The sequence below is a fragment of the Mytilus californianus genome, unplaced genomic scaffold, assembly GCF_021869535.1.
Source record: "Mytilus californianus isolate M0D057914Y unplaced genomic scaffold, xbMytCali1.0.p SCAF_14, whole genome shotgun sequence".
NCBI classification, from domain to species: Eukaryota; Metazoa; Mollusca; class Bivalvia; order Mytilida; family Mytilidae; genus Mytilus; species Mytilus californianus.
The window spans coordinates 40,395,457-40,423,341 of record NW_026262626.1 but is presented as its reverse complement, the minus strand read 5'-3'; the positions used below and the strand labels follow the sequence as shown (position 1 = coordinate 40,423,341).

The 27,885-nt window shown below is 32.3% G+C and overlaps 1 protein-coding gene across 1 annotated transcript; it reads left to right on the top strand.

Annotated features, from left to right (window-relative positions):
* Positions 1–21,208: 21,208 nt before the first annotated feature.
* LOC127724534 (kelch-like protein 12) lies at positions 21,209–23,793 on the top strand. Its single transcript, XM_052231516.1, has 2 exons — positions 21,209–21,350; positions 22,232–23,793. Exon 2 carries the CDS (start codon positions 22,243–22,245, stop codon positions 23,695–23,697), a length of 1,455 nt encoding a protein of 484 aa, XP_052087476.1. The 5' UTR covers positions 21,209–21,350; positions 22,232–22,242; the 3' UTR covers positions 23,698–23,793.
* Positions 23,794–27,885: the final 4,092 nt, after the last annotated feature.

The following is a 27,885-nucleotide window of genomic DNA, read 5'->3' as shown; positions in this document are numbered from 1 at the left end:
TTTTTTTTTCACCGAACATACCAGATAGAGTCACACATTTAACTGTAAAGCTAATTGTGTCTTTATAAGTGACCGTTCCGAATTGATCCCGTATCAATTTGATATAATTTAAAGATTAGTTAAAAAAACCCACTTTTAATAAAAAAAAATTGAGATGTCCGATATTTCGATATTTACATATCTATAATCTGGGAATATTATACTATATCAACATATTATTTCCCAGCTAAAACCTCTTCCTAACATTGCTCCTTGTCAATAGCCGTTAAATATCATAATTAAAAAAATGTTATTTTATATCGTATAACTTTATTAATTGAAAAATTATCTTGTCTAAAAACGGAACTATTCTTTATACAAATCAATGCACTTTATATAAAAGAGGCATACTAATGAATCTTCTGTAAATCAGTGATTGTTAAAAGAACACTGCATTTGTCTTTCTTATAATTGAAACTGTTCTTCCTCATCAAATCTATATTTTTTTTATTCAACGAGATCTTATCATATAAGGATTTGATAACTATAGCTATCAGAACTGCTAGGTTATTTTGTTATTAAAAAAGGATAATTACCATCGAATCTCCCTCGAAACAATATTGCTCAAAATGGTCTTCACACACCAACTTGTGTTTGCTATAGATGCAACTATTTGCTGTTAGTTTAAGGTTGTACAACCATGTCTGATACAATCCTTTCTTTTTTGTGGGATTGGGAAAACTATGAAGACTTTTGTCATAACCTTGTCTGACAGAGCAACCGTACGCTTGACAAGACATTTTGACACTGAATAACCGTCTACGGTAATCCCCAATTGATGATGGGAGTTTTTAACGCACGGTCGGTAAATCCCCAATTCTTTTTGTTCTTTGTGGTTTATAGATATCACGTGACTTTTTAGATCGAACATGCCGACAAGATGGCGATATGTCGAGCACTGATAGTGAATTTCAAAAATCGATTTTGATCTCTTTACATAGAGAATAAAAGTTTTTTATTTATGAACATGTGGTTTTTTATGCTTAAAGAACAAAATATCAATTTTTCATTTTTTTGCGGAGTTTCCCTTTAATTTGATAAATAAAGATTTATAAAATATTAATCATGCAAAGGATATATTTCGTGGCACCATGAAGCCATTTAAGTACCAAGACATTGTAACATTTTGTTTTCTTAACAATTATTTGATCATTATTGATATTGTTTCAAGAAAAATACAAAAATGTTTTTTTAAAAATAAGAGTTCTATTGTTCAAAGAAAAATAACCTCAAAACTGAATTGTGATTTTTTGTCCTGTGACTTTCTGTCCTACATTCGTTTTTATTTAGGAATTTAGGAAAATCAAGTTTTGTTTAAAAAAAAAAAAACACATGCCAAACAAAAAGCACCTTATTTTTAATAAGGTTTTATTACCCTCAGTATAGGTGTGGTTTTCAGGTAAAAAATGTCTTTTATTTAACAAGACTCAGACTTTAAAATTAGATAATTTAACTATCTTGATTTGCCAAATCTAAGAGAATCATGTATTATTAAAGAATGTAAAAAATGTTTTTATATATATCTTTATTTAATTGTGGCTGTTGTCATATAAGTTAAAGAGAAAGTTATTTAAACAATCAAAATTATAAAGAAGAGGTTATTTGGTCAAGTATGGTTCAGACTGGTCGAGTATTGTTCAGACCTTTGGTCGAGTATGGTTCAGACTGAAAAAATAGGTCGAGAGCTGGTCGAGTACTGGTCCAGACTGGGTTAAGACTGTTTCAGACTGGTCGAGTAATAGTTTAGACTATTTTCAATAGCAAAGATAAGGGTCAAGTACAAATCAGTACAGTCGAGTATGGTTAAGACTGGGTCGAGTAATATTAAGTAAAATTCAGACCAATTCAGACTGGTCGAGTAAAAATCAGTACAGTCGAGTACAGATATAGGCCATTTCAGACTTTTACTGGTTTGTAGTGTAATGAGCGTTTGGTTTCCATTTTTATTACTACACTTGGCCCCTACTTCTATCGTGTCTATACTAGGATAGCTTTTTTTCGATGTAAGGTAATCTTCCGAATTTTCTTATTGACTCGGCCAACCTCGACACTTAAATTCAGTATACTGCTGTCTGGTTCTCGATAATAAACAAAACCCAGTTTATTTGCCAATCACAACTGTTCGTCCCCTAGCGTATCTCTAATGTCAACTTTTCAAAACATACATTGTAAGTGTCGTTCGATATCGGTGTCATTTATAAAATAACTGCAAAGAACATAAGTTAACTATTAATAATAGTTTTTATTATTAATTCATTTGAACTTTGGTGAATAGTTGTCTTATTGGCAATAACACCACATCTCCTTATTTTTATTTTGATTGCAGGGTTTGTTGCTCGTGATGTGTGGATGCTGTAGAATGTGTCCCCTTCCTCGTAGTTTATGGCCTTATATTTTACAGTTATTGTTTTTTTCGCTTGAGGGAGAGCTGTCTACTAATAGTTTTTATTATTATTTCATTTTAACTTTGGTGGATAGTGATCTCATTGACAATCACACGTCATCTCCATATTTTTATATATATGAAGGAATAGTAAAAAAAACTTGACGAAAAACAAAGTAAAGATTGGCTTTGATAACTAATAAAGTTACCTTTACAACAACTCTACATGCATACAAGAAGTAGTTGAATTGACAAGACAGGTTTTCGATAAATAGTGGGGACTTTGTCTCACAGGGACACATTTTTATCACTTCCATACAGCACAAGATACACATTTATTCATAAGCTTGGGAAACAAAGGGTACGGTGTAATTGTTATATATATATATATATATATATATATACAAGTCTAAATTGAAAACAACGTTCAAACCTATGATTGCGTTGGATAAAAACAGCAATTTTTATACGTGTGCATGTAAAACAAATTTCTTGGTAGAGGGGTCTAAATACAGCACAAACAACATTTTCCAAAAGACCAAAAAGTGAAAAAGTATATTTTAACAAAACGCATTTGATTAACAGGTCGAACAACTGATGTTCTTAAACCCTGCTGACTGCCATTGGCGATTGCCAAATAAATTGATCACGATTTAAATTTCAGCGGCAAATTCTCTATCAGGAATCTATAAGATCTAAAGAAAAAACAAGAAACTTGTACATGAGGCAAATAATATTCATCATATTCATTATAGTAAATAAGCTTATTCAACCTATTGTTTATAATTAAAAGGTAAGCTATATCTGCCAAATTCATTACCATTAGAAACTTGGTAATTTTATATTATATATAACGAATGTTTCTTTGAAATCAATAATAATCAGCCAATCAAATTACTTGATTTGTCAAAGATCTCAAATAATTATCGGTTACCGTTATTTTGGGAAAGAATTTAATGTGACTGGCCAAATTCATTCCTTTTTTTTTATTGTCATAAAAAACATGTAAATTTTATCGTAATGCACCAAAAATTACCATTAACATCATTTGGCAAGAATTTTTAACATTGTTCGTCATGAAGGTCCCCTATTACGAACCTCATGATTGCTTACATACACTACATTTGAACTTTGGTGGATAGTCATCTAATGGGAAATTATACCACATCTCTTTATTTTTATATAGTATCAGCAAACAGGTTTACAATACACCAATCTCGAGTTGTTTTTTAATGAATGAGCAACACTGGTTGACTCGGGGTCAATCGGCATAAATGATGTCATTGAACAATCCGTTTTTATTGTGACGTAATAACATAACCATACACCTTACCGATATTTGGAAATCTGCGCCAGTTGGCCTGAGAATCTGCGCCGCTTTAACTTTTGATGTCATAAAACAATCACTTTTCCAATGTGGCGTCAAAATTTCACGGGAACCTTTGTGATGTCCAGTAATGGCGGACAAATAGCGATTAGGTGTATTGATACATACTAAAGGGGATTTTAAGGGAAGTGCAAAAATCGAAAGTTGACTACCGGTATAAATTTTTGTATTTGTTTTTTTTAAACCTCCTTACCTCATAGTTGATTCAACATCACCAAATACATCATTCGAACCTAGATGCAGAACAATCTGGTCCGGGTTTTCTGTCTTCATGGCACTCATCAGTTGGGAATAGAATTCTTTCCGGTCATTCTGTACTTTGGCACCAGGTATGCACAGTGTTCTAACTGGGTATTCAAACATGGGTACAAGCTGCTTCAGGTTGGAATCCCCTGCAATTAAAACGCTTCTCAAAACTTTATTAAGGTTAGTGTTAAACATTTCTATTATATAAGTATGAAACAATATCGATCAAATATGTTAAAAAATTTAAATACTACAAAATTCCTTTAACTGCAGGCAAACACAAAACACTAAGACGTAACAGTCAAACTGACTATATACTGTATCAATAAAAAAACTTAGCTGGCTACTTTATGTCTCTGTTTATGTACAACAATTATTTACAAATATATACAAATCTATTTTCAGAAATGATTTTGGTTTTGGTACCAAAAGATTTAGACAGAAAAATACGCTATCGTCGTAGTTTTCTTGCTAGTTTGTCTCAAAAATACGATGCCGTCTAAAAGAGGAAATATATATATATACACAGACTCTCAATATCTATTCAGATATATTATCAAAATGTCGACAAAATATACCTTTTCCTTTATCGCAGTGGTAAGAAATGTGGAAGATGGACGCTATAGGATGCAGCATTGGATGATGGGAGTTTGAGAGCACCATGTATCCTTTTAGCAGCCAATGAAAACCGCCGTCGCAACTCAACCTAATTTAAATATTAATTTGGGCATATGCAGAATATTTCCCATCCGACCTCTGCCAGATGTAAAAAATGGATCTTACATAATAATTTAATACCAAACAGAAAACAATAAACTTGCGGAAAAGATGGTATACCGCAAACATGAGGTGCAAAAATTTATACACCATATCCGGATTTCGACAATTAATGTCCTTCAGTGATGTTAGGGATCGAAACGGTATTTAGAAGGCCATATAATTTACCTCAATTTAGGATAGACTCTTGCATTTTAAAGAGTCGAAATAGGATGAACGGATCATATAAACCCGAAGGAAAATATAATATAAGCCAAAACGAAAAAATATAAACAAGTCTAAATTGAAAACAACGTTCAAACCTATGATTGCGTTGGATAAAAACCGCAACTTTTATACGTGTGCATGCAAAACAAATTTCTTGGTTTAAATACAGCACAAACAACATTTTCCAAAAGACCAAAAAAGTGAAAAAGTATATTTAAACAAAACGCATTTGACTAATAGGTCGAACAACGGATGTTCTTAAACCCTGCTGACTGCCATTGGCGATTGCCAAATAAACGGATCACAAGATGTAACAAAATGGATCTTTATTATTAATTTAATACCAAACAGAAAACAGTAAACTTGCGGAAAAGATGGTATACCGCAAACATGAGGTGCAAAAATTTGTACACCATATCCGGATTTCGACAATCAATGTCTCTTCAGTGATGTTAGGAATCGAAACGGTATTTGGAAGGCCATATATATATATACATAGGCCTTGTGAAGGCCATATACAGTACTTGATATGATACTATCCAGAAAATCCAACAACATTACCATACGATAATCAGCATATATCAAAGACGCATATGTCTTTCATTGCTGTTTTAGTGTATATGTTTCCCAAAGCCTTTGGCATAGAGAATGCCTGAATAGAGGTTTAATGCCAATACATGCGCCGTCCCCGGGCGAGTCTCAATATGAGGTTAAACGCAGAACCCGAGCCGTGCTGGTGCTCTATGACAAGTAAACCGTCCAGACTCCAATTACGGCATAAACTACAAGGTTTGTATTCTTTCTCTGAACACCTAACATACATACAATCCATTATTCTTTTTTCTAATACAGTGACAGATATTATGTTTATTTTTATATTATGCATGTCATGGAGTTCAATGTCACGTCACGGATGCTGTTAAGTGTTCCAAAATCACATGAAATTTAAGTAGATTGTTTACTTCACTGCGATACTCAGGTATATGATTTTATTTATGAATGAAATGTATGTACCAATATATGTGGAAGTTGACATCATTTGTGAGTGTCGTGCCTTATATGAAAGTTTTTTTTTTATTTTTCATTGTTGCAAGTTAAAATTCGTTGATATTGAATCAGTACGGTAACCTCTGAAAACTGTGACGTTTTAGCATAGTCTCTATCTAGAAATAAAAAGATGCCAGAGTCCATTGTACGGCTTTATAACATGTATAATACTGCTTTAATACGTTACCTGCAACTTAATATTCAATTTAAACCCAAACAGAAATTCTGTAATGCCTTTACTTACTGCAATGCTTTTCTTCTCATAGGTTTTTTTACTCAATGGCTGCTTAAGCTTAAGCACTGACCATTCCTGGTTTTTGTAAAAGGGCATATGTGTTTTATCTCGGGACATAGAATTTTATTCAACTTTAACAAACAACAAACTTTTTTGATCAATTAAAATAAAGTAGAAGATTGGTTTAAGTCAATATTGATTTTCGATAGAAACAGTCTCGTTCACCAAGCTTTTAAAAGAACTAACAGCTATACCGAAAATATACGCATTTTCTACAAATTTTTAAATCGTAATCACTCATTACATAATAAACGAAATAAATCTTTTTACAAAGGATGACACATGTCTCATACTTTAAATGTTATGTACCTTACTTGAATAGATAATCATATTAATTTCTTTTCAAATTATACCAAACGCTTCTTGTATAAGTACATTAATAATAAGCTACCATTGAAAGGAAATTATTATCAAAATATCATTAAAGTCCCCTAGTGGTAAGTCCAAATAATTTAAAAATAAATACTTGTACTCAAATGTATTGACGTATTGACTTGTTAAAAGCAGTAATGATTTGATAAAAGATCTATAGGCACCAACAATATAAGTTTGCATCTAATAGTGTTTATTGTCTGTTATTGATTATAAGAGTCACCACTTAAAGTGTCTGCAATCAATGGATCCACGGTTGGAAAGGGGTCTCAACATGGGATTTTGGGTACAGACGTGCAGCTGGGATGTCAAAAACATCACATCTAAATTTGATTTAAAACGATAAAACAGCATATATAAAAATATATAGTCGGGAGATGAAAATTACTGACCAATTGACATTTCATCTTGGTAAAAATGCAACCAATTGATGCATGTATATTTGACTTATCAAAAAAGGGAGCCATTCCAGCAGCACGTCTGTGTATACATTCATGACATTCAAAAAGGAAGAGACCCGACACCCGTGGATGGTGCGTGTGTCGTAAAAAGAACAAAAAAGGACAAAGAAAAAAGTTTATAGCAGGTGTGCTGCATACGCTGCACTAACCAGTTGTTGATTTCTCAATTGATGGTGCATCACATACGAAATAATTGTTGTTTGGTAGTCTATCTTGATGCGCTAAAGGGTATCCTATTTCTATATCTTTGATGTTTTCATATTTACACTTGTCTACCTTTGGTTTACTTTAATAATCCTTGAGGATGTATGTACTTACGTATAAATAAGGTTGTAGTTGTGTGTATCTACTGACACACAAACCCATGATTCTGTTTCAATTATGTTTATCCATGTCACTGGTGTGTTTTGATTTATAAATCAAATGGAAAAACACAAATGATTAAGATTAATGATTAAACGTTCAAACATGTACTACAACATTGTAATTGCACATAATACATACTAGTAATATGGAATTTATTTTTTACAAGTCAATACGTGAAACTCGATGTTCCGTGTTCGGGTAATATCTCAATCGCTATACTTACAGGAACACTCGGCTCTTTTTGCACCAACTCTATCTGTAGTCGTAGATGGCTGATTTAAAGGCATACAATGTACCATGCTTGGTATGTACAATGTATCATGCTTGGTATGTACAATGTATCATGCTTGGTATGTACAATGTACCATGCTTGGTATGTAGAATGTATCATGCTTGATATGTACAGGAAAGTGTCAGTCAAATCACGGTCAATTTTGCAAACCCTTTCTATTTGATTTTTATGTTCTATTTGTTCTTCTCAAGATTATCCATAAAAAATTGTCACTGCACATTAAACATTCAACAATTATCAATCAATCAAGTGTACATATAGTGTGTTCGCTCGATATAGTTTGTCTCCAAATAAAGTGCTCCGATTGAAACTGATAGAAAGACAGAGATCATGGTTGTTACAAAGTACATGCTTTTACTGGTTCGAATTAGTACAGATTTGTCGGTATTGTCGTGTCTTTTATGACGGATCCCATTAGTGGAGCAGGTTCTGCCTACCCTTCCGAATCACCTGAGATCAACCCCGTTTTATGGCCGGGTTCTCGTTGCTCAGTCTTTAGTCTTCTATGTTGTGTTGTGTTTTGTTTGTTTGTCGTTTAGCCGTTTTTCGTTTTATGCCATGGCATTGTCAGTAAGTTTTCACTTATGAGTTGGAACACCCCTTGTTATATTTCGCCTCTCTTTTACAGAAATAGCAAATCTTCTAAACATGTATATAATATTTCCTTACACTGTAGTTGCTTATACTTCTTATTTTATTGAACGCATATGTACATTGCGTTTAGACTAAATACTTGTTTCGTCTCGTTATTTTGCTATAAATTCTGAAGCGTACATGTATTTTTCTTCTTAACTGTTTTTGGAGACTTGTTAGGTTCCCGTCACAAATAGTATAGAATTGAGAATTTTAACGGAGAACGTGTCAAAGAGACAATCCGACTAAAGATCAGAAAACAGCCCAAGGCCAACAATAGGTCTTCAACACAGTGAGAATGGAGGTGGGGAATTATGTAGTATCTATCATGTACAATGTATCTTAAAGTATTAGCAAAAGTATTTAGTTTAAGTTATATTCAGCGATTGATTGATTGCTTTACGTCTAGTGGCAAATATTTCCTGTATGTTCAGGACGAGAAAAAAAATAACAACGTAGGTTCTGCAAGGTTGGGGTCGACTGGAATAAAGGGCGGGAAATTTGAGCTGCAACTGGAAAATTAAGTAACGTTGGATGGCGAGAGAAAGCTTGCCTCGCACCAAGCTGCATACGGACAACTCAGAGAATTATTACAAGGGTTCTTCAATTTGCAGAGCGCTTTGCACTTTCTGCACACATGACATCAAATTTAGCGTCCAAGTACATCCCAGCCGTGCCTGCGTATTTATACATCCCACACAGCCCAACAGATTCCCCCACTTTAGAAAGCGTTTACTGCCGAAATGGGGGTAGTCCAAGGGATAATCGTTTCACCATACCCCTTTCAATTCTTGGGGAGCATTTTCCAATCATTCTTCGCGCATTTATTAAGTTATATAGAACCAATTCAATCTTTAGATATCTACAGGCGAAACTATTTTATATAGCGCAACTTCTTTCTTTTATATTACAACACATTTGATGTGTTCTTGCTAATAAAATAACAGTAGTTCCTGTCCCTCTTTTCGGGAAAATAAGAAAAGATGGACAGCTCGTACAAACTAATTTAGTGGTAAAATAGTATGAATAAGATCAAGAGTTCAATCTTTACAATCAATATCTACAGGTGAAACTATTTTAATAGAGCAAAATCTTTCTTTTATATTACAACAGTAGTTCCTGTCCATCTTTTCGGGAAAATAAGAAAAGATGGACAGCTCGTACAAACTAATTTAGTGGTAAAATAGTATGAATAAGATCAAGAGTTCAATCTTTACAATCAATATCTACAGGTGAAACTATTTTAATAGAGCAAAATCTTTCTTTTATATTACAACAGTAGTTCCTGTCCATCTTTTCGGGAAAATAAGAAAAGATGGACAGCTCGTACAAAGAAATTTTGTTTTAAGATAGTATGAATAAGATCAAGAGTTTATAACTTTAATTTATCCAACAACAAATAATTTCTCTTCAAACTACTAATAGAACTAAAGTACAAATAATATAAAAATAAGGACACGTGGTATGATTGTCAATCAGACAACTGTCCACCAAAGTTCAAATGAAATGGATATAAGCAATTGTAGGCAACCGTACGGCCTTCAACAATGAGGAAAACCCATACCGTATAATAGGCTATAAAAGGCCCCGACATGAAATATATGAAACAATTCAATTGCAAAAACTAATGGCCTTATTTATAATAAAACAATTTACAAAAAACAAATGTTACAGACATGAACCAACGCAACCACTGAACTACATACTCCTGACTTGGGACAGGCACATAAAGAATGTGGCAGGGTTAAACATGTTTAAAGGTGCCAAATCTTCCCCAACCTTGGACAGTGGTGTAACAACATAACGGGGTTAAACATGTCTGTGAGCGCTAAACCCATCCTTAACCTGGGACAGCGCCTTCGTTATTCGTTTCAAAAGAATATTTTATATATCGGATACTATTAGTATAAAACTAAAAGAATGTGGTATGATTGCCAACTAGAAAAAAACTTCCTCCAGAGACCAAATTACACGAAAGTTAGAAACTATAGGTTACATTTCACAAATATAATCGGTCGACTCGGTTATTGTTCGTTAAATGTTTTTGCCTAGTCATGTGATTTGAACCCTTTTCTATTCTTTATCAGTTTGTTATATTATCCCCTCTATAAACGGCATGTCTTTACAATACAGATTTTAATGACAAATATAATCGGTCGGTTCGGTTATTGTTCATAAATCGTTTTCTTCCCTTGGGTTTTTAAATAGATTTTTGAGATTGTTTTTAAATAGATTTTTGAGATTCTTTTTAATGGATTTTTGAGATTGTTTTAATAGATTTTTGAGATTGATTTTAATAGATTTTTGAGATTGTTTTTAATAAATTTTTGAGAGTGTTTTTAAATAGATTTTTGAGATTGTTTTTAATAGATTTTTGAGAGTGTTTTTAAATAGATTTATGAGATTGTTTTTGAAAGATTTTTGAGATTGTTTTTAAATAGATTTTTGAGATTGTTTTTAATAGATTTTTGAGAGTGTTTTTAAATAGATTTTTGAGATTGTTTTTAAATAGATTTTTGAGATTGTTTTTAATAGATTTTTGAGAGTGTTTTTAAATAGATTTATGAGATTGTTTTTAATAGATTTTTGAGATTGTTTTTAAATAGATTTTTGAGATTGTTTTTAATAGATTTTTGAGAGTGTTTTTAAATAGATTTTTGAGATTGTTTTTAAATAGATTTTTGAGATTGTTTTTAATAGATTTTTGAGAGTGTTTTCAAATAGATTTTTGAGATTGTTTTTAAATAGATTTTTGAGATTGTTTTTAAATAGATTTTTCAGATTTGAACATCGGTAAACTACTGTCACCTCTAATTCAAAATAGTCATATAATTAGTATTTGCCTTTTCGTCTTATGCCTAAAATAATCCAATGCAATGGTAATACAATACTAGTTAAAGGCCGTACGGTGACCTATAGTTGTTAATTTCTGTGTCATTTGGTCTCTTGTGGAGAGTTGTCTCATTGGCAATCATACCACATCTTCTTATTTTTATAGTAATATGTAATCTGTACCATCTTAATTGTTCGGTAAAAGATTGCACTGCTTATATTTGTACTAATCGTCAAGTGGAAATATCGTCCATACTCTTAATATTATTGGAAACATGAGGAGTATCTCTTAAGTCAAGTATTGGGAATCTATTTTTGACCAAGCTTTTTTTCAATTTAAAGTCTCAAATAAAAGCGTAAAAACCTAAATGGTTTAATAATGTACTTACATCTAAAGTATTCATACTAATAGTGACAAGTATACAATCAACTTGAAGGACCTTTCGTCGTCTGCCTTTTAGTAAAATTTTGATTGTCAGTTTCCTAAACAACATATAGATGCAGTTAGAGTAAACCATTTGTAGTTTATCATTCGGTAAACGATACTAGGGAACTGCAAAGGCAATGATGAATTTCTACAGCGAGGTATAAGTCATCGATCATTCGTCTTTATGGGAGTACATATGCATGTAGGTGGTATGGTTATTTTTCGGGACAAACAAGAAATTCAACTTTAATTTACAAAATCTTGTTTCAAGGACCTAAAGGTTCAATCAGTATTGTTAAAGTATATACGTGTTTACTAATTTCCAATAGAAACACACCGATTTTTACTTCCTTTCTGAAAAAAATCATTTACATTTTTGTCGCGGCGAAATGATCGTGGGGTTTCGACCAAACAATCGTGGTATATCGACCGAACAACGTGGTATATCGACAATAGTGGGATATCAATCAAACAATCGTGGCATATCGACCGAAAGAACGTGATATATCGACAATCGTGGCATATAGACCAAACAGTTGTGGCATATCGAACAAACAACCGTGATATATCGATAATTGTGGGATATCGACCAAAAAAGCGTGGGATATACTAGACCGCACAATCGTAAGATATTGACCATACAATCGTGGGATTTCGAATAAACAATCGTGGGATATCGACCAAACAATCGTGGGATAGCAACCAAACAATCTTGAGGTATCGACCAAACAATGATCCCAAATAATCGAGGGATATCGATAAAAGAAATCGTGGGATATGGGAGAAATAATCATGCATATATCATATTAGTTTTTCGTTAATTGTTTTTACATAAGTAAGGCCGTTACTTGTCAATATAAGAAGGTATGGTATAATTGACAATAAGATAAATTTCCTACGGAGACCAATTAACGTAAACTTTAGCAATTATAGGTCACTATACGGCATTCAGCAATAAGCAAAACCCAAAACGTAAGGTATAAATGGCACCGACATGAAAAATATAAAAACAATTTAAATGAGAAAACTGGATATCGGCGAAGTGAAACAATCATTAGATAGCGTCGAAACAATCATGGAATAGGACCGGAACAATCGTGGTATAGGGATCGAACAATCGTGGTATAAGGATGGAACAATCGTGGTATAGGCGTGGAACAATCGTGGGATAGGGGTGGAGTAATCGTTGTATAGGGATGGAACAATCGTGGGATAGGGGTGGAACAATCGTGATATAGGGATAGAACAATCATGGTATAGGGTGGAACAATCGTGGGATAGAGGTAGAACAATCGTGGGATAGAGCAGGAACAATCGTTGGGTAGGGGTGGAATTATCATGATATAGGGGTGGAACAATCGTGGGATACGGGTGAAACAATCGTGGGATACGATATAACAACTGCCAATCAGTATAACGACAAAAAAAACTCGTGTCCAAAGATCCTAAACAAGTTTTAGTAAGTGCTTTTAACCTTGTCCTTTATTTTTAAACTTTCAATGATGAAATGAGACTGTTTGTATCAAGGTATTATGATTAAATTTACTTCATACCTTATGGTACAATATCATAGAGATCCATACACGTACATGTATACTCAAGTTGTTGTCTGGAAACCAAATGTCTTCGACAACATCATATCATTATACGACCTCAAAATTTTTGCGGTCGTATAAAAAGCAGAGGAACTGAACTGTTTACTCTTTCGGCAAAATTTAGACCTATTCATTGGGTAATTTTCCATTACCTACAGTATTACCTACAGAAATACATACAGCAAACAAACATTTATCACAATCATATGTATTTTAAAAAAATGACTTTTTAACCACAACCAAACGGTCACTTACTAAAGATGCCGTCATTTAATTTCATACATTTTATTAAAGATAAGCTTTGTAGAAAGGAAAAAAGGACTCCAACAGTGAATTTGTAATGTCGACACAAACAGACAGTAAATAAATCCAAAAACGTTAATTTATTCATGTATAATTAAACGACATAAAGTCTTGTTGAATTTGATATTACGGGCAATTATGATAGAAAAGCTCCTTAAATGTGTCGATCTATATCATTTATCATTGGAACCAGATTTGTGAATTTTAAAATTGCGGTAATTTTGTTAATCCTGTCATTTTTAAAAGGTTTCATGCTCATAACCATTTAATATTATTATTAATAATTTCGGTATTTTCAATACGTTAACTGTGTGTGATGAAAAAAAAGTACAAAAGACGATAGTTTCTAACACATTAAACACATAAATATAAACTTTTCTTAATTCAAATACCTGCAGAAAATCCTTTAATAATTAAAGTCAACAAAACTCAATATTTTGGATGTTATATAAAACATAATCAGCTGTGTTGAAAAAGCTTACCAAGGTTCTTGCGTCTAAAATGATATGTTATAAACACAATGAAAATAGCACCATGATTATTAAATAACCCGATTACAGAGCCATACATAATAATTTCATAACAAAATTTGATCTATTGATTAAATATTTGAAAAAATAATTTTAATTAAATGGATGATCAACCCTAAAATTCTCACACGACGACTTTAACACATTTTTAATTCATCTTGTTAATTTTCTTTAACTGAATATTATCTTTTTAAACATGAGTTACATCCTTATTGCACTAAAACGTATGTACACAAATGTATCTTCTTTTTACATACACACATATAATGAACGTATACATCTTCTTTTACATGCCATTATGTAGTGAAATAGCAAGTCATGTGCGGTTACACATGAGGTCAATTGTAGTTAAAAAGTAATTTTTTTAAAATACATATGATTGTGATAAATGTTTGTTTGCTGAAGATATTTCTGTAGGTAATGGAAAATTACCCAATGAGTAGGTCTAAATTTTGCCGAAAGAGTAAACAGTTCCTCTGCTTTTTATACGACCGCAAAAATTTTGAGGTCGTATAATGATATGACGTTGTCGAAGACATTTGGTTTCCAGACAACAACATGAGTATACAGGTACGTGTATGGATCTCTATGATATTGTACCATAAGGTTTTTATATAACAAAAGGAAGGTTCGGATTGGTTTTAGGGGTTATTGTCTTAACTGTTGAGGAATTAGGGGCAAAACAAGTGGCCAAAAACGATAGTTTCAGGACAATAACTTGTGTATAAAATAAGTGTATGCATTTCTTTAAAATCATACCACATGGTTCTATACCAAAAATAAAAAAGGATTGGGATTGATTTTGGGGGTTATGGTCCTAACCGTTTAGGAAAAAGGGGCCAAAAACAATACCTTTCTAATACTTTGTATAAATTGCTTATTTCTTGACCAATTTCAATTGGGTTTAATTTAAAATCTTGAATTCTTTGGGTTCTTTAATATGCTGAATCTAACCGTGAATTCAATCTTTGGATTTTGGGCCCCGTTTTTAAATTGGTTCACATTGAGGTCCAAAGGGTCCAAAATTAAACTTTGTTAGATTTCATCAAAAATTGAATTATTGGGGTTCTTTGATATGCCGAATCTAACCGTGTATTTAGATTTTTAATTTTGGGGCCCGTTTTCAAATTGGTTCACATTAGCGTACAAAGGGTCCAAAATTAAACTTAGTTTGATTTTAACAAAAAATTGAATTCTTGGGGTTCTTTGATATGCTGAATATAAACATGTATTTAAATTTATGATTTTGGGCACAGTTTTCAAGTCGGTCTGAATCGGGATCCAAAATTAAACTTTATTTGATTTCAACAAAAAATTAATATACTTTCTTTTATATGCTGAATCTAACAGTGCATTTATATTTTGGATTGTGGGCCCCGTTATCAAATTTGGTCCACATTGAGGTCCAAAGGATCAAAAATTAAACTTTGTTTGATTTCATCCGGGGTCCTTTGATATGCTGAATCTAACCATGTATTTATATTTTGGATATCGGACCATAATAGGTAGATGTCAAATTTAAAATTTTTAAATTCTTAGACCACATTTATTCTGTGTCAGAAACCTATGCTATGTCAAATATTTTATCACATTTTTTTTTCATTTTTTTGGTAAATATTTTGAATAACTTCGTTCTTTATAAATTAATTTTCAGAATGCAGTTGTTAATATTGACAGTGGTGTAACAGTACAACATAACTATAAAATTATTTTAGATATATAGTTATAGGCTAGGATAGGTCAGACATAGGGGTATATGTATGTATAAAATATTCAATATCAAATTAAGTGACGTATGGAAATGGAAGTAAATATGACTGAAAAGAAAGCGGCTCTGTGGTGTTTTTGTTGTTCTCTTGTACACAGCTTAGCACACTCTATACAATCTCGCTGTCAAATGCATTTTAATAAATACAACATATAATTTGTGCAGTTTGTTCTCATGCTATGCTGTTACACCACTATCTCATGTTGGGGGAGGTGTTTAGAGACCACAAACATGTCACATGATAACCCAACCACTTCTTACATGTGCCTGTCCTTAGGAGCCTCTATTTCTGTGCTTGTTGTCTGTTGCTTTATATGATATTTGTTTTTCGTTTATTGTGTTTGTACATCAATCAGGCCGCTACTTTTCTCGTTTGAATTTTTTGTACATTTGTCATTTATTGGCCTTTTATACATTGCTGTGCGGTATGGGTTTGTTCGTTTGCGTACGGTGACCTACAACAATGTACTTCTACGTCATTTAGTCTCTGGTGGAGAGTTGTCGCAATGGCAATCATTATGTTCTGACGATTCAGTCAACAAGCCCTTGTAACAAAATCTTTATATAAAGAATAGATTAAAAAAAAATAATAAATAAGATTTGATTATCTTTTAAATTTCAAAATGTGTTTTCTCAGAAGCATGTAGCAAGTAGTTTGTCCATTCAGACATATATATAAAACAAGAGAAATAACCTTCTGTTGTCTTGTCGTGGTGTCTCATTTGTTGATTGATTGGTGTTTAACGCCACTTTCAGCACTATTGTGCTATTTCGTGGCGGTCAGTTGTTTATTGATGGAGGAAACCGGAGTGCCCGGAGAGAACCACCGACCTTCGGTAGAAAAACTGAAAATCTAGTCAACTAAGATTGGAGTTGAGCGCACCTGCTACGTGCGGGCTGCGAACTCACAACCTCGGTGTTGACAGGCTAGTGCAACAGTAGTTCGACTACTTTTCTCTTGATAATATGTACAATAAAAAATCACCAGACAGTACCTCCTAGTGTCACAAACAAACATATACATGTAGTCAATTAAAACAACATCAAAAGCAATTCAACAACAGTTTAATTATGTTAATTCTATGACATATTAACTAGACATAAGTATAGTTCAGAATTGATACAATATTTCCGCATGGCCATCTGTTACTTTAATAGCAGGATTGTCTAATATAAAATATTTTTCTAATATTAATTGTTCTCAGATTTAAAAGATAAAACAGTGAGAGATGTATTTTCTAACAATGTTTTAAAATAGTCTACTAAATTGAGATTTGCTTGAGGATCCAACAATACGAAATTTCTTCTTTTATAATAGATACTAATCTGACTATACTCATTACTAATAATAAAGTTTGCGAAATTGAAATTAAAACCGTTACTTTTCTTCTTAAAAAAACCCATTAGCATCGTTTGGTCAAAATCAAGCGTGTTTACAAAGGTATCATCAACGTTGCACATAAAATTTAGTAAAAAATCTTTCAAAAAATCAGTAAATTTTAACATATTGACACAATTAACAAACGTATGTTTTAAATCTTCTCTAGATTATTTACACACTGGACAAGTTTCATTATCAGGCATGTTATATTTCAAAAGTTTAACCTAAGTAAATAAAGTTCTTTGAAGTACTTGAAAGTTCAGTTCTTTGTATTCACCAGACAAGATATGTAAATTTGAAAAAAATATAACACTTTGAAAGTTTTAATTCTCGATACTTTTTAATCCAATAAGATTCTGATACAGGAGATTTTTCAACAAGTTTTATTAAGAGATCATAAAATGTTCGAGTACTTTGTGGCATAGGAACTTGTTTATCTTCAACAGAAAAAGAAAAAACAATCTGCAGATATTTCAAAATTCTTTGCAACTGGATTGACATTTTTATTGATAAAATGTACCCCTCCAGGAGGCAAACTGACAAACAAATTTTTATAAAAGTTGCAGAAATCATCGTATTCCGATCAGGATCTTTCTCAGAATTTCATGGATTGCAATAAATTTCAGAAAACCAGGAATTACGTGTAAATGTTATTCCTGCAAAAATGAAAGGTTTATAATTTAATAATTTACATTCTCTTTTTTACTGGAGTAAAAAAATAACGGTATCTCGTGAATATTGTTTACATTAGCTTCAAAAGCAACATATATATAAGTTTTCATTTTACTCCATGCAAGCAACATTTCTCGAACGAAAAAGGAAGTTTTGAAAAAGAAGACTATTTTAAATCGCAAAGTAAAATTTCTTTTCCAAGATTCATGTTTTCTATTTTCGAAAAGAAGTATGTACAAATATTATTCCACAGAGCAGAATAATCCGAATCAAAAGTCTACTAAGAAATTTTAGCCTAAAGGCACACTTTGTAAGCATTATCTCTGGAAAATGTAAACCAGAACTTCTAACATTCGTGTAGAAAATTGTTATCCATTTTCTAAATCTTTCTACAGAACCAAATTTTTCTAAAACATTAAATAAAAATCATGACTAACTCTATCAAAGGCCTCTTCTTGGTCCGTTTATAAAATATAACTTCTAAATCTTCTTCGTCTATTAAATCAATAACGTTAATTATACTACATACAGTCTCTGATATGTCTCGACCTATTACAGAACAAGTTCGTGTATTACATAATTATGATCTTTGTCAATGTAAATTTCAGTCTATTGGCCATAATTCGGGTTAAAATCTTGTAATCAACATCGGCTAATGTGATTGGTCTGTAAGATTTTATATCATTTTTGTCGCCTTTCTTTTTTAAAGATCAAATTTATTACGATGATATCTCAAATTTCACCAGTATCACGAGAAACTTTTACTTCGTTGTCTTTTAATTCAGTAACAAGTTTTGATTGTTGCCTATGTTTTCTAATTGTAAAAAATAAAGAGTATGTTTATCACCATCTACCGACCAAAATGCCTTTGATCTCAATATGGCGGCTTGACATTTAATTTTCTCAATCTCCGCTAATTTAGAATTTATTTCTTCCTACTGATTCATTTAATAAAAACACCATTAGCTTCCTCAGCTGACATTTCTCATAATTGTAATTTATTTTGAATTCTATAATAATCTTTATTTTTCTCTTTTTGTTTATCCTTACTGGGCAAATCTTTTAAAACGATATTTTAAATTATCATACCAAGTGAGAGGACTTGAAAAAGAAAAATCAGAGTACACCTCTTCCTGGATTATTTTCTTAATGTTTTCTCTAAAAAATACTTCGTCATCTAGCAATTCAGTAAAAATCACGAAGCAAAATCAGGTCAACTAGATGAAGTGGAATTAAATTATATTTTCAGTCTAGTCTTAAGCCACTGAATTTTGAGATTGTATGACTAGCATTGACATATTGCAGAAAAAATAGAGCAACATTGCACGAAACAACAATAAGTTATGTAAAAAAGAAGAGGAATGATTCCAAGGGTAGATTAAAAACTCATAAGTCAAATTTAGAAAAACAGACAACGCCATGTAAAAAAAAAAAAAAAAACAAAAAAAAAAATAAAAACCGATGAACACAAAACACTACTCAGAAAGCTTGAGACTGAGAGACTGAGCAACTAAAACCTCACAAAAACAAGGGGTGGTCTCGGGTGCTCCAGAAAGGCTAGCAGAATTGAAATGTTATTTTTAAAAAAGGTAAGACACGTAATTGATTAAAAGTGTGGTTGTTTTCAATGACACCGTTTTCATTTATTGCTTGTCACCATAAAACAATAATTGAAATACAAAGGAGAAGCTAGACTGCAAGGTGTCAGTTCACTTTTTTTGAAAATTCAAAATTCGAAATTAAAAAAAAAATATCATAAATCTGCCAGCTTACATTCTCCGGATGTTCATAAGACATTATTAGTCGGTCGGACATTTAATTTGAAACTTCTGACATTTAGGGCTAAACTAACTATAAAAATTGCCTCATTTTTAGATATTGTCATTAATATTCAGATATGAGCAACTGAATTACCCAAAACAGATATTTTGCTACAAAATGCATTTCACGAAAAATTTAATGTATGTAAAATATATATTTTTGTGTAAAAGCTGTTGTTCATATATGTTTTGACCAAAAAATATCCGTGAAATAGATTGTTATGTAAACTCTTTTGATGGCTTGAGTAAGTTGTACAATTTCAAGGGTCAAATAATTGCTACTCCTTTAAAAATGAATTTATTCGACAGTTTCTTCATATGACGATTAACTGTATAATTACACACATTATTTAAGAATTGAATGTTTCTTTTTGTAAATTTATTTTGGTGTAAAAGCATTGACCGAAGTACATTTTGTATGAAGAGCGGAAGCGCTTCATTCTAAAAATGTGCACAAGGTCAACGCTTTTACAACCCTATCAAATTACTAAAAGAAGCATTCAATACTTATAATTACATTTTTTTTTTGTTAGGATCATGAAAACACCATTTCTATCAAGTTTTTTTTTTCATTTACCTGACTGTGCACTTTATTGTGGAAGCTCTTGTCATCATGAATGTTACATTTCATTTTGAAATGAAGGTTAATTTCCGAATGACACGAGATTGCTGTTAGCCAATCAAAATAACGTATAATAATAAAACATAATGTAATGTAATTACAAGATATAACTTAGCAATCGTGTAATAACTGTTTTATACTTCAATATAGCTTTGAGTAGTTCGTGCAATCACACCCCACGCTACATCCTTGGTAATGATGTTGTACTTTATCAACATGACAAATTTGCTCTAGTCGATGGTTGTCCTAGCTCCCAATACTATCATCGACTACTTTTGTACGAACTTTTTGGTGTTCATTTGGGTTGCTGCTCTTGAACTTAATTTAACAAAACCACTAATTTGTTTTGTTTTAGAGCCCCACTGACTGATTTTTGATACCAGGAAAGTCTTTGGAAGCTCTGATGGCTGGACATGTAAATGTACCGTTGTACGAAAGCAGTGACGATTGTAAAAATACTATCAAACTGCGTAGCCATGTTTTTATTTACAATTAAGGATTTTCTTGTTCTACTTTGTTCAGACAATAGCCATAACATCTGTCCTGACTCCAATAAAAAGTTTTATTTTAGTGAATTAAGCTACGCTGTTGATAACTGTCAACACTCTTGTGGAAGATCCAATATACTATACTATTTTTAGACGGATGACTATCATTAGACCACGTCAATGAGTTTCTACCTGTACAAAAAAAAAATTGTTTATTTTTAGCAACGGAAAATTACTTGTATAAAAAGGTAACTCCCACACCAAACAAGAATCATACAAAAAACAAACCATCGAAGCAACGGAAGTGTGACATTTTAAATAGCAAAGGCTTGATATATTTACGAACCACATTCTACATATAAAGATAGAATTGAGTTTTTCACGAAGAATTGTTTTCCCTCATAAAGGTAAGACAAGGCATATATGTTTTATTGTTTATTTCGTTTGCTTATTAAATACTTTGCTTTTTATTAGTGTATTGTTTGAAGGTGTGGATGGAGGTTTACAGAAAAGAGAATAATGGACAAAAATATAAATAATAGAGAAAATTGGACCAAAAAATAAAGAAAACAGAATACTGAGTTGCGAAAATATAAAAAATAGAGAAAAATGGATAAAAAGTATAAAAATAGATAAAAATGGTCTAAAATAATGAATACAGAAATGAAGGACCCCCCATCCAGACCTTCTTGTTTGTCACAAACACTGAATATGTTTTTACTGGGACATAATAAATTGACATATTAATACTATTCCCAGGTTTTTATGATAATGAAGAGTCATAATTTTATATAAAAAAGCTGTTTACCATTCAATGTATTGTAAAAAAAAGGCTATTAGCTTACTGGTGATTTCTTTTTATTGGAAATTGTATATGCTTAACACAACACACATTTATAATGTGTTTCCTATTCAAACGCATTTAAAGGTCTTTAATTAATGTAGTTTGAAGGATTGATCAATGAGCAAATATTGTCAGAATTCAACTGATTTTTGAAGGACAAGTATTAGCAAATTTTCTTGAATAATGAATGGCATTTTTATTATCATAACATTTACTAGACGACCCACTTTAAATTTACGTATTTTTTATACGAAGAAGTCTAATGTTTCACAGCTGGTAAACGGAAGAAAACACTAATGTCTTATTTACATATTAAATTAGATCTATAACTGGTTTGGATGTCAAACTATGCACTTGATATTGACACTCTTAATATGTGACAATTTCCTGCAGATTTACAAGTACTCTGTTTTATCTATTAAAAATCTTCCTTCTCCCTTACAGAAAGAAGAAATATGTCAGAAGTTATGCATGGTGAAATGAACTGCGACAGGTGTGAAATGGTGCACCGCTTCCCGGAGCACATCCGAAAGCAGGTTGTGGACATTTTAAAAACTGGCCAAGTCTGTAAGGAACTACTCCGTAATGACGACATTCTGTTGTATTTAGAAGTGAGTTGCATGTCTCGGCCTCTGAAGACAGCTTGTGAGGAAAAGCTTATAGACAGCATAGAAGTAATGACTTCAATAGATGCTTTACAAATTGCTGAAAAGTACGAACTTTCTCTCCTAAAGAGAGAAGCTATAGAGTTGATAACCGAACATTTTCAGAATCTGTGGGATAATGATTCTTTCTTATACCTCCATGAACAGAGCCTAGAAAGCCTTTGTCAAGTTGAAAACGTTGTCAAACATGACGATATTTTTCGAGCGTTGGAAAAATGGCTAGATTGGAATCATGAAGGTCGTATGAAGATTTACTGCAAACTTTTGAACGCTGTACAGAAACAGCGATCTCCTCGAAAAGATTCTGTCACAGAAACAACATATCAATCGTATCACGCGATGATGATGTCGTCTGCTAAACCAAAAGTTTCCATAGTAGCCGCTGTCTTCAACTGCGATGGTGATCTGGTATGTTTCAGAAATTTATTTAAAAGTAATGACATAAAAGACAAGTTTTCTGTTGCTTGTGCGCAAAAAGATGAAACCGAAGCACCGTATGTTTACATTGCATCTGGCAAACACGTGATTCGGTACGACCCCGTTCTGTTGAAGTACGAAAACTGTCATACTTTAAGTCATCAACGGTCAGATTGTTCATTGGTGGTTCTTGGAGATTTCATTTACGCTCTCGGTGGCCACAATAATGGAAATAATGTGTTAGAAATAGAAGAACTGGACACAAAACACCATCGAAATAAACTTTTAATCAAAAAGTCATGGAAAACAATTGCACAGCTACCGGACAATGTTAAACTTTCATTCGCTCCGTGCACGGCTTATAATAATAAAATATATATTGTTGCCGAATTACTGAATGGTGAAAATCAAGAGTCGACGGGTGTGTTAACCTTTGACCCAAATGACAAATCCGTTGAAATTGTGGCTGACTTTCCAAAGAAATGCTCGGACTGCAGAACCGTTCTCCATGAATCTAAATTATTCATTGCATCAAGCGAGGGGTATTTTCTACAATTTGACATCGAGACAAATATATTTGCCTTCTGTACAGATCTACCCACAAAAGGAAACCATTTTGGAATGTATGCTGCAAGGAACAAGATTTATGTCGTTGGCGCGTCAGCTTCCGATAATGACATTGATAGATTTGAAAAAGCCGAATATGATATTCAAACAAACAGTTGGAAACGAGGGCGGGAACTTCCATGTAATCTTCCAATTTATGGAAGCTGTGACATTAAAGTGCCTTCGTACACTCGTTTAATCCCGTTTAATGATTCAAGGTGACTAGACGGGCATTATTTAAATGTTATGACAAATATTGTTGATTTATTACGTTTTATATATTTGTTGAGTTATTTTATTAAATCTCTAAAATGTAAATGTTGTATTCGATTGTTCCTATAATTTAAACATTGATTTTACCTGAAGGGTTGAATTTAATTTATCAGCAATACAAATTAATAGAAATGCATATACCCTAAAGTCAACAAAGTAATTTGTCTGGTATACTTTATATAGTTTAATGCATTGGTATCGTTTTTACATGTAGTTACATGGAACTATAGGCGATAGTATATTGTAGGTTTGATATAACAGATACACTGGATTTCACAGTCTCGCTGTAACTTTGAGATGAACAACAACAATTACAAAAAAACACTGTTCAATTATTCCGGGTTTTGCCAGGTGCATATGGGCTTGATGTCATGACTTACATAATACCCTTCTTATTTATTTAAAATGAAATAATATGAATTTGGATGTAACATGTCTTCTGATTGGTTGAAAGTTTTTTGTGACATAATTTTGTCATGTGACTGTGACGTCATCAACGTTTTGTTATGATTTACTCCTTAAACAGGATATTTAGAATTAAATATTAAGGAATGACTGTTTTTTAAATTATTTAAAACTAATTATTTTAAACCACGTTTGTGTCAGGTTAAGGGAGGGTTTGGCACCAACAAATATGTTTAACCCCACCACATTCTGTATGTGCCTGTTAAAGTAAGGAGACTGCAGCTATAATTCCGAGTGGTTGTTGTTTTTTGCTGTATATCATATTTGTTTTCCGTTTATTGTTTTGTACATAAATTAGGCCGTTAGTTTTCTCGTTTGAAATGTTCAGTTACATTTGTCATTTCGGGGCCTTTTATAGCTTATTATGCAGAACAGGTTAGAAATGTTCATTTATAATTTAAAAGTAAGAAGATGTGGCATGATTGACAATAAGACTGCTCTTCACCAGAGACTAAATGACGTTGAAGTTAACAACTATAGGTCATCGTACGATATTTAGCAATGAGGAAAACACCTACAGTAAAGTAAGCTGTGAAAGGACCTGGAATGACGAAATTTCAAAAGAGAAAGTCAACAGCCGTTTTTATGTTTAGTACAATAAACGAAAAAAATAATATGGCAGACAGCAACCAACGACAAGCATTTTTAATACAAAAGTTTTAATTCGTGTTGCTCTGTTGCAGTATTTTCAATTTGACTTTAAACACTTGATTGTGATAGATCCCTATCAGCATATTTTAGTCGGAAACTCGAATACTAGTATACCCTGCATTTAATTTGAGTGTTGATTGATTGTTGTTTGTTTTATATCGTCCAGTGGCAATTATTCCATGCATATTTAAATACTAATATACCCTGCATTTATTCTACGTGTTGATTGATTGTTGTTTGTTTTATAACGTCCAGATGCGCAAACATTCCATGCATATTTAAATACTAATATACCCTGCATTTATTCTACGTGTTGATTGATTGTTGTTTGTTTTATAACGTCCAGTGGCAAACATTCCATGCATATTTGGATACTAGTATACCCTGCATTCAATCTGCGTTTTGATTGATTGTTGTTTGTTTTATAACGTCCAGTGGCAAACATTCCATGCATATTTATCTAAAACTGTCAGTACATGTAAGTAGGTCGAAAGGGAGGAAAGAATGCCAATCATATAACCGCCACTGAATAAAGAGTTTGTGTTGGATAGGGACAGATTGTTTTCTTGCAGTAGGTCAAATTAAGAAATAAAAGATTTCAGATATCAAATTTTTTTTAAAAGTTGTGTCAAATCTGTCTAAAGCAATCTATGCATAGGGTTAGGAACGCCTAAGTTTCTCGAACGATTTTAACATTTAATAAACAGGAAATTTACAGAAAAAGAACGTATCAATGATATTCCATGTCATCATAGTCAGATGATACTTTCGGGGAAGCAATGTCCACAAGCAATGGTATGCAAGGACGGAAATGCCTATTTTTTTTTATTATTTCTTTTATTTGTGAAAAAAAAACTATTGGTTCAATCAAATTACTTCCAGACGATCAGAACGAAATACCCCATTCAATGAACTTATGACATGAGTGTTGTTTGTTGTGGTTTCAAATGGTTCACTTGGTGTACCTGCATATACAAACACAATACAGAGTTGTCCATTGTGAAAGGTCATTTAAAACATATGAAAAGACGAAAATTTAACACGATAAAAAAGTTATAAACATGTTTATTTGTCAATTTAATTTTTATTTTCACATGTCTTTGAATGCATTTTTAAATTTGTATGGAAAGTACAACTTATTTTACTATTTCCTTGTAGTTGTTTATTGTGTACTGTACAATTGCGATCACAGCCTGCATCAATAATTCGGAAAACTCTCCATAAATTGCGAATGAAAATGTGAAATATTTCAGATAGCGCAAATATTAGGGAACTTTTTTTATTTGCTTTTGAATCTGTAATTAAAATTAAATGAATATTTTTAATTATCAAAATTTTTATAGTAGGAGATTTACGCCAAAGACAGTAACCACCGATAAAAAAGCAACAAAAAGCATCTTGAGGTTTATATTTACAGCTGGTTCATACAACAAATACAGTCAATATGGCAAGTTAAGTCTGAAGAGTAGTGAATGACAGACCTAAAAGATCTACAATTTTCGGTGGGGTTCGTGTTACTCAGTCTTTAGTTTTCTATGTTGTTTTTATGTACTATTGTTTGTCTGTTGGTCTTTTTCTTTTTTTAGCCATGGTGTTGTCAGTTTATTTTCGACTTATGCGTTTGAATGTCCCTTTGGTATCTTTCACCTCTCGTTTACTTATTTCTAAAAAAAAAAAAAAAAAAAAAAAAAAAAAACACGTAAAAAAGGACAAAAAAACGAAAAAAGATAATTCTCATAATGATTTGAGAAAATGATGAAAATAGGAACACGTGTCGCACATGTCAATGAGACAGAAACACATAACTATAAAGACACACAACCACCAACGAGGTTCACGATTTGAGAAATACACATGCGCATGTACATGTAACGCAGTTAATAAACTATTTTTTTTAGATCTCAGCCCTCCCCCCCCCTTTTTTTTTTTTATCTCGACCAGAGTATGAACAGGGGGGGGGGGGGGGGGGGTCTCAAGATTTTCTTTTTAACCCCGATCTGTTGATGGATAAAAAGGGTGTCTTGTCCACTACTGTATAAAGAAGGGAACACAGCTTAAAATCCAGCAAAACAGATAAAATTCGTATATAAGTTACTTGACAATACTCAAGGGTCAATATTGATTTTATTTATTTCATTTCAAATATAAAGATTAAGTGATCCAATAAACATTTTATTGTATTTATTATAATCTATTTAAGTATTGTATCTTTTTCCTTGTTTCAACTGTGTTATTTTTAGGCAAGATTTCCTTTCAACCCCCCTCGCCCCTTCTTTATGAATGTCTAATTTTGTTTTAGCTGTTTTGTGGTCGATGTGTGGTTCTTTTTGTCATTTTTTAATCAGATAGATAACCTTTTAAATGTACAAAATATTATTAATTCACATAAAATTGTGTACACACATTTCGTTCTAAAGATTCAATCTCCCACCAACTACCCTGTTTTAGTTACAGCAACCGCTATAGTTGACGGATTGAGGGAAATAAGGATTAAGGAGGTAATAAACAGAAAAACTCTTCAAACATCACGACCAGTCCGTCAGAGTAAAAGATTAGCCATGAATTATGATTCAATTTTTCTTTTATATTTAAAATTTGTTGAAACCGACAATAAAAGACATCCTGTGACATGAGGGTCTACATAGGGTTTACAGACAAGAGAATGATGAACAAAAGGTGCAGAATAAAGGAGGGGGAATTAAGAATGGAGAAAAAAGGGCCCCAAAAAGTAAAGAATATAGAATAATGACGTGTTTAAATATAAAGAATAGAGAATAATGGGCAAAAAAGATAAATAATACAGAAAAATGGTCTAAATGATTTAAGAATACAGAAATGAGGGACCCCCATACAGACCCTCTGATATTTCTATTTTGAAAAAAAAAACATACCGGAATACAGATAACAACGGTTTAAAAGTAAGGCCAAAGCAAAATTAAGTTTGTTTTATTTTTTTCAAAAATAAAATATATAGTTTCCAGTACGGTAAAAAAAACCCAACAACGTTGAAAAGCTCCTTCC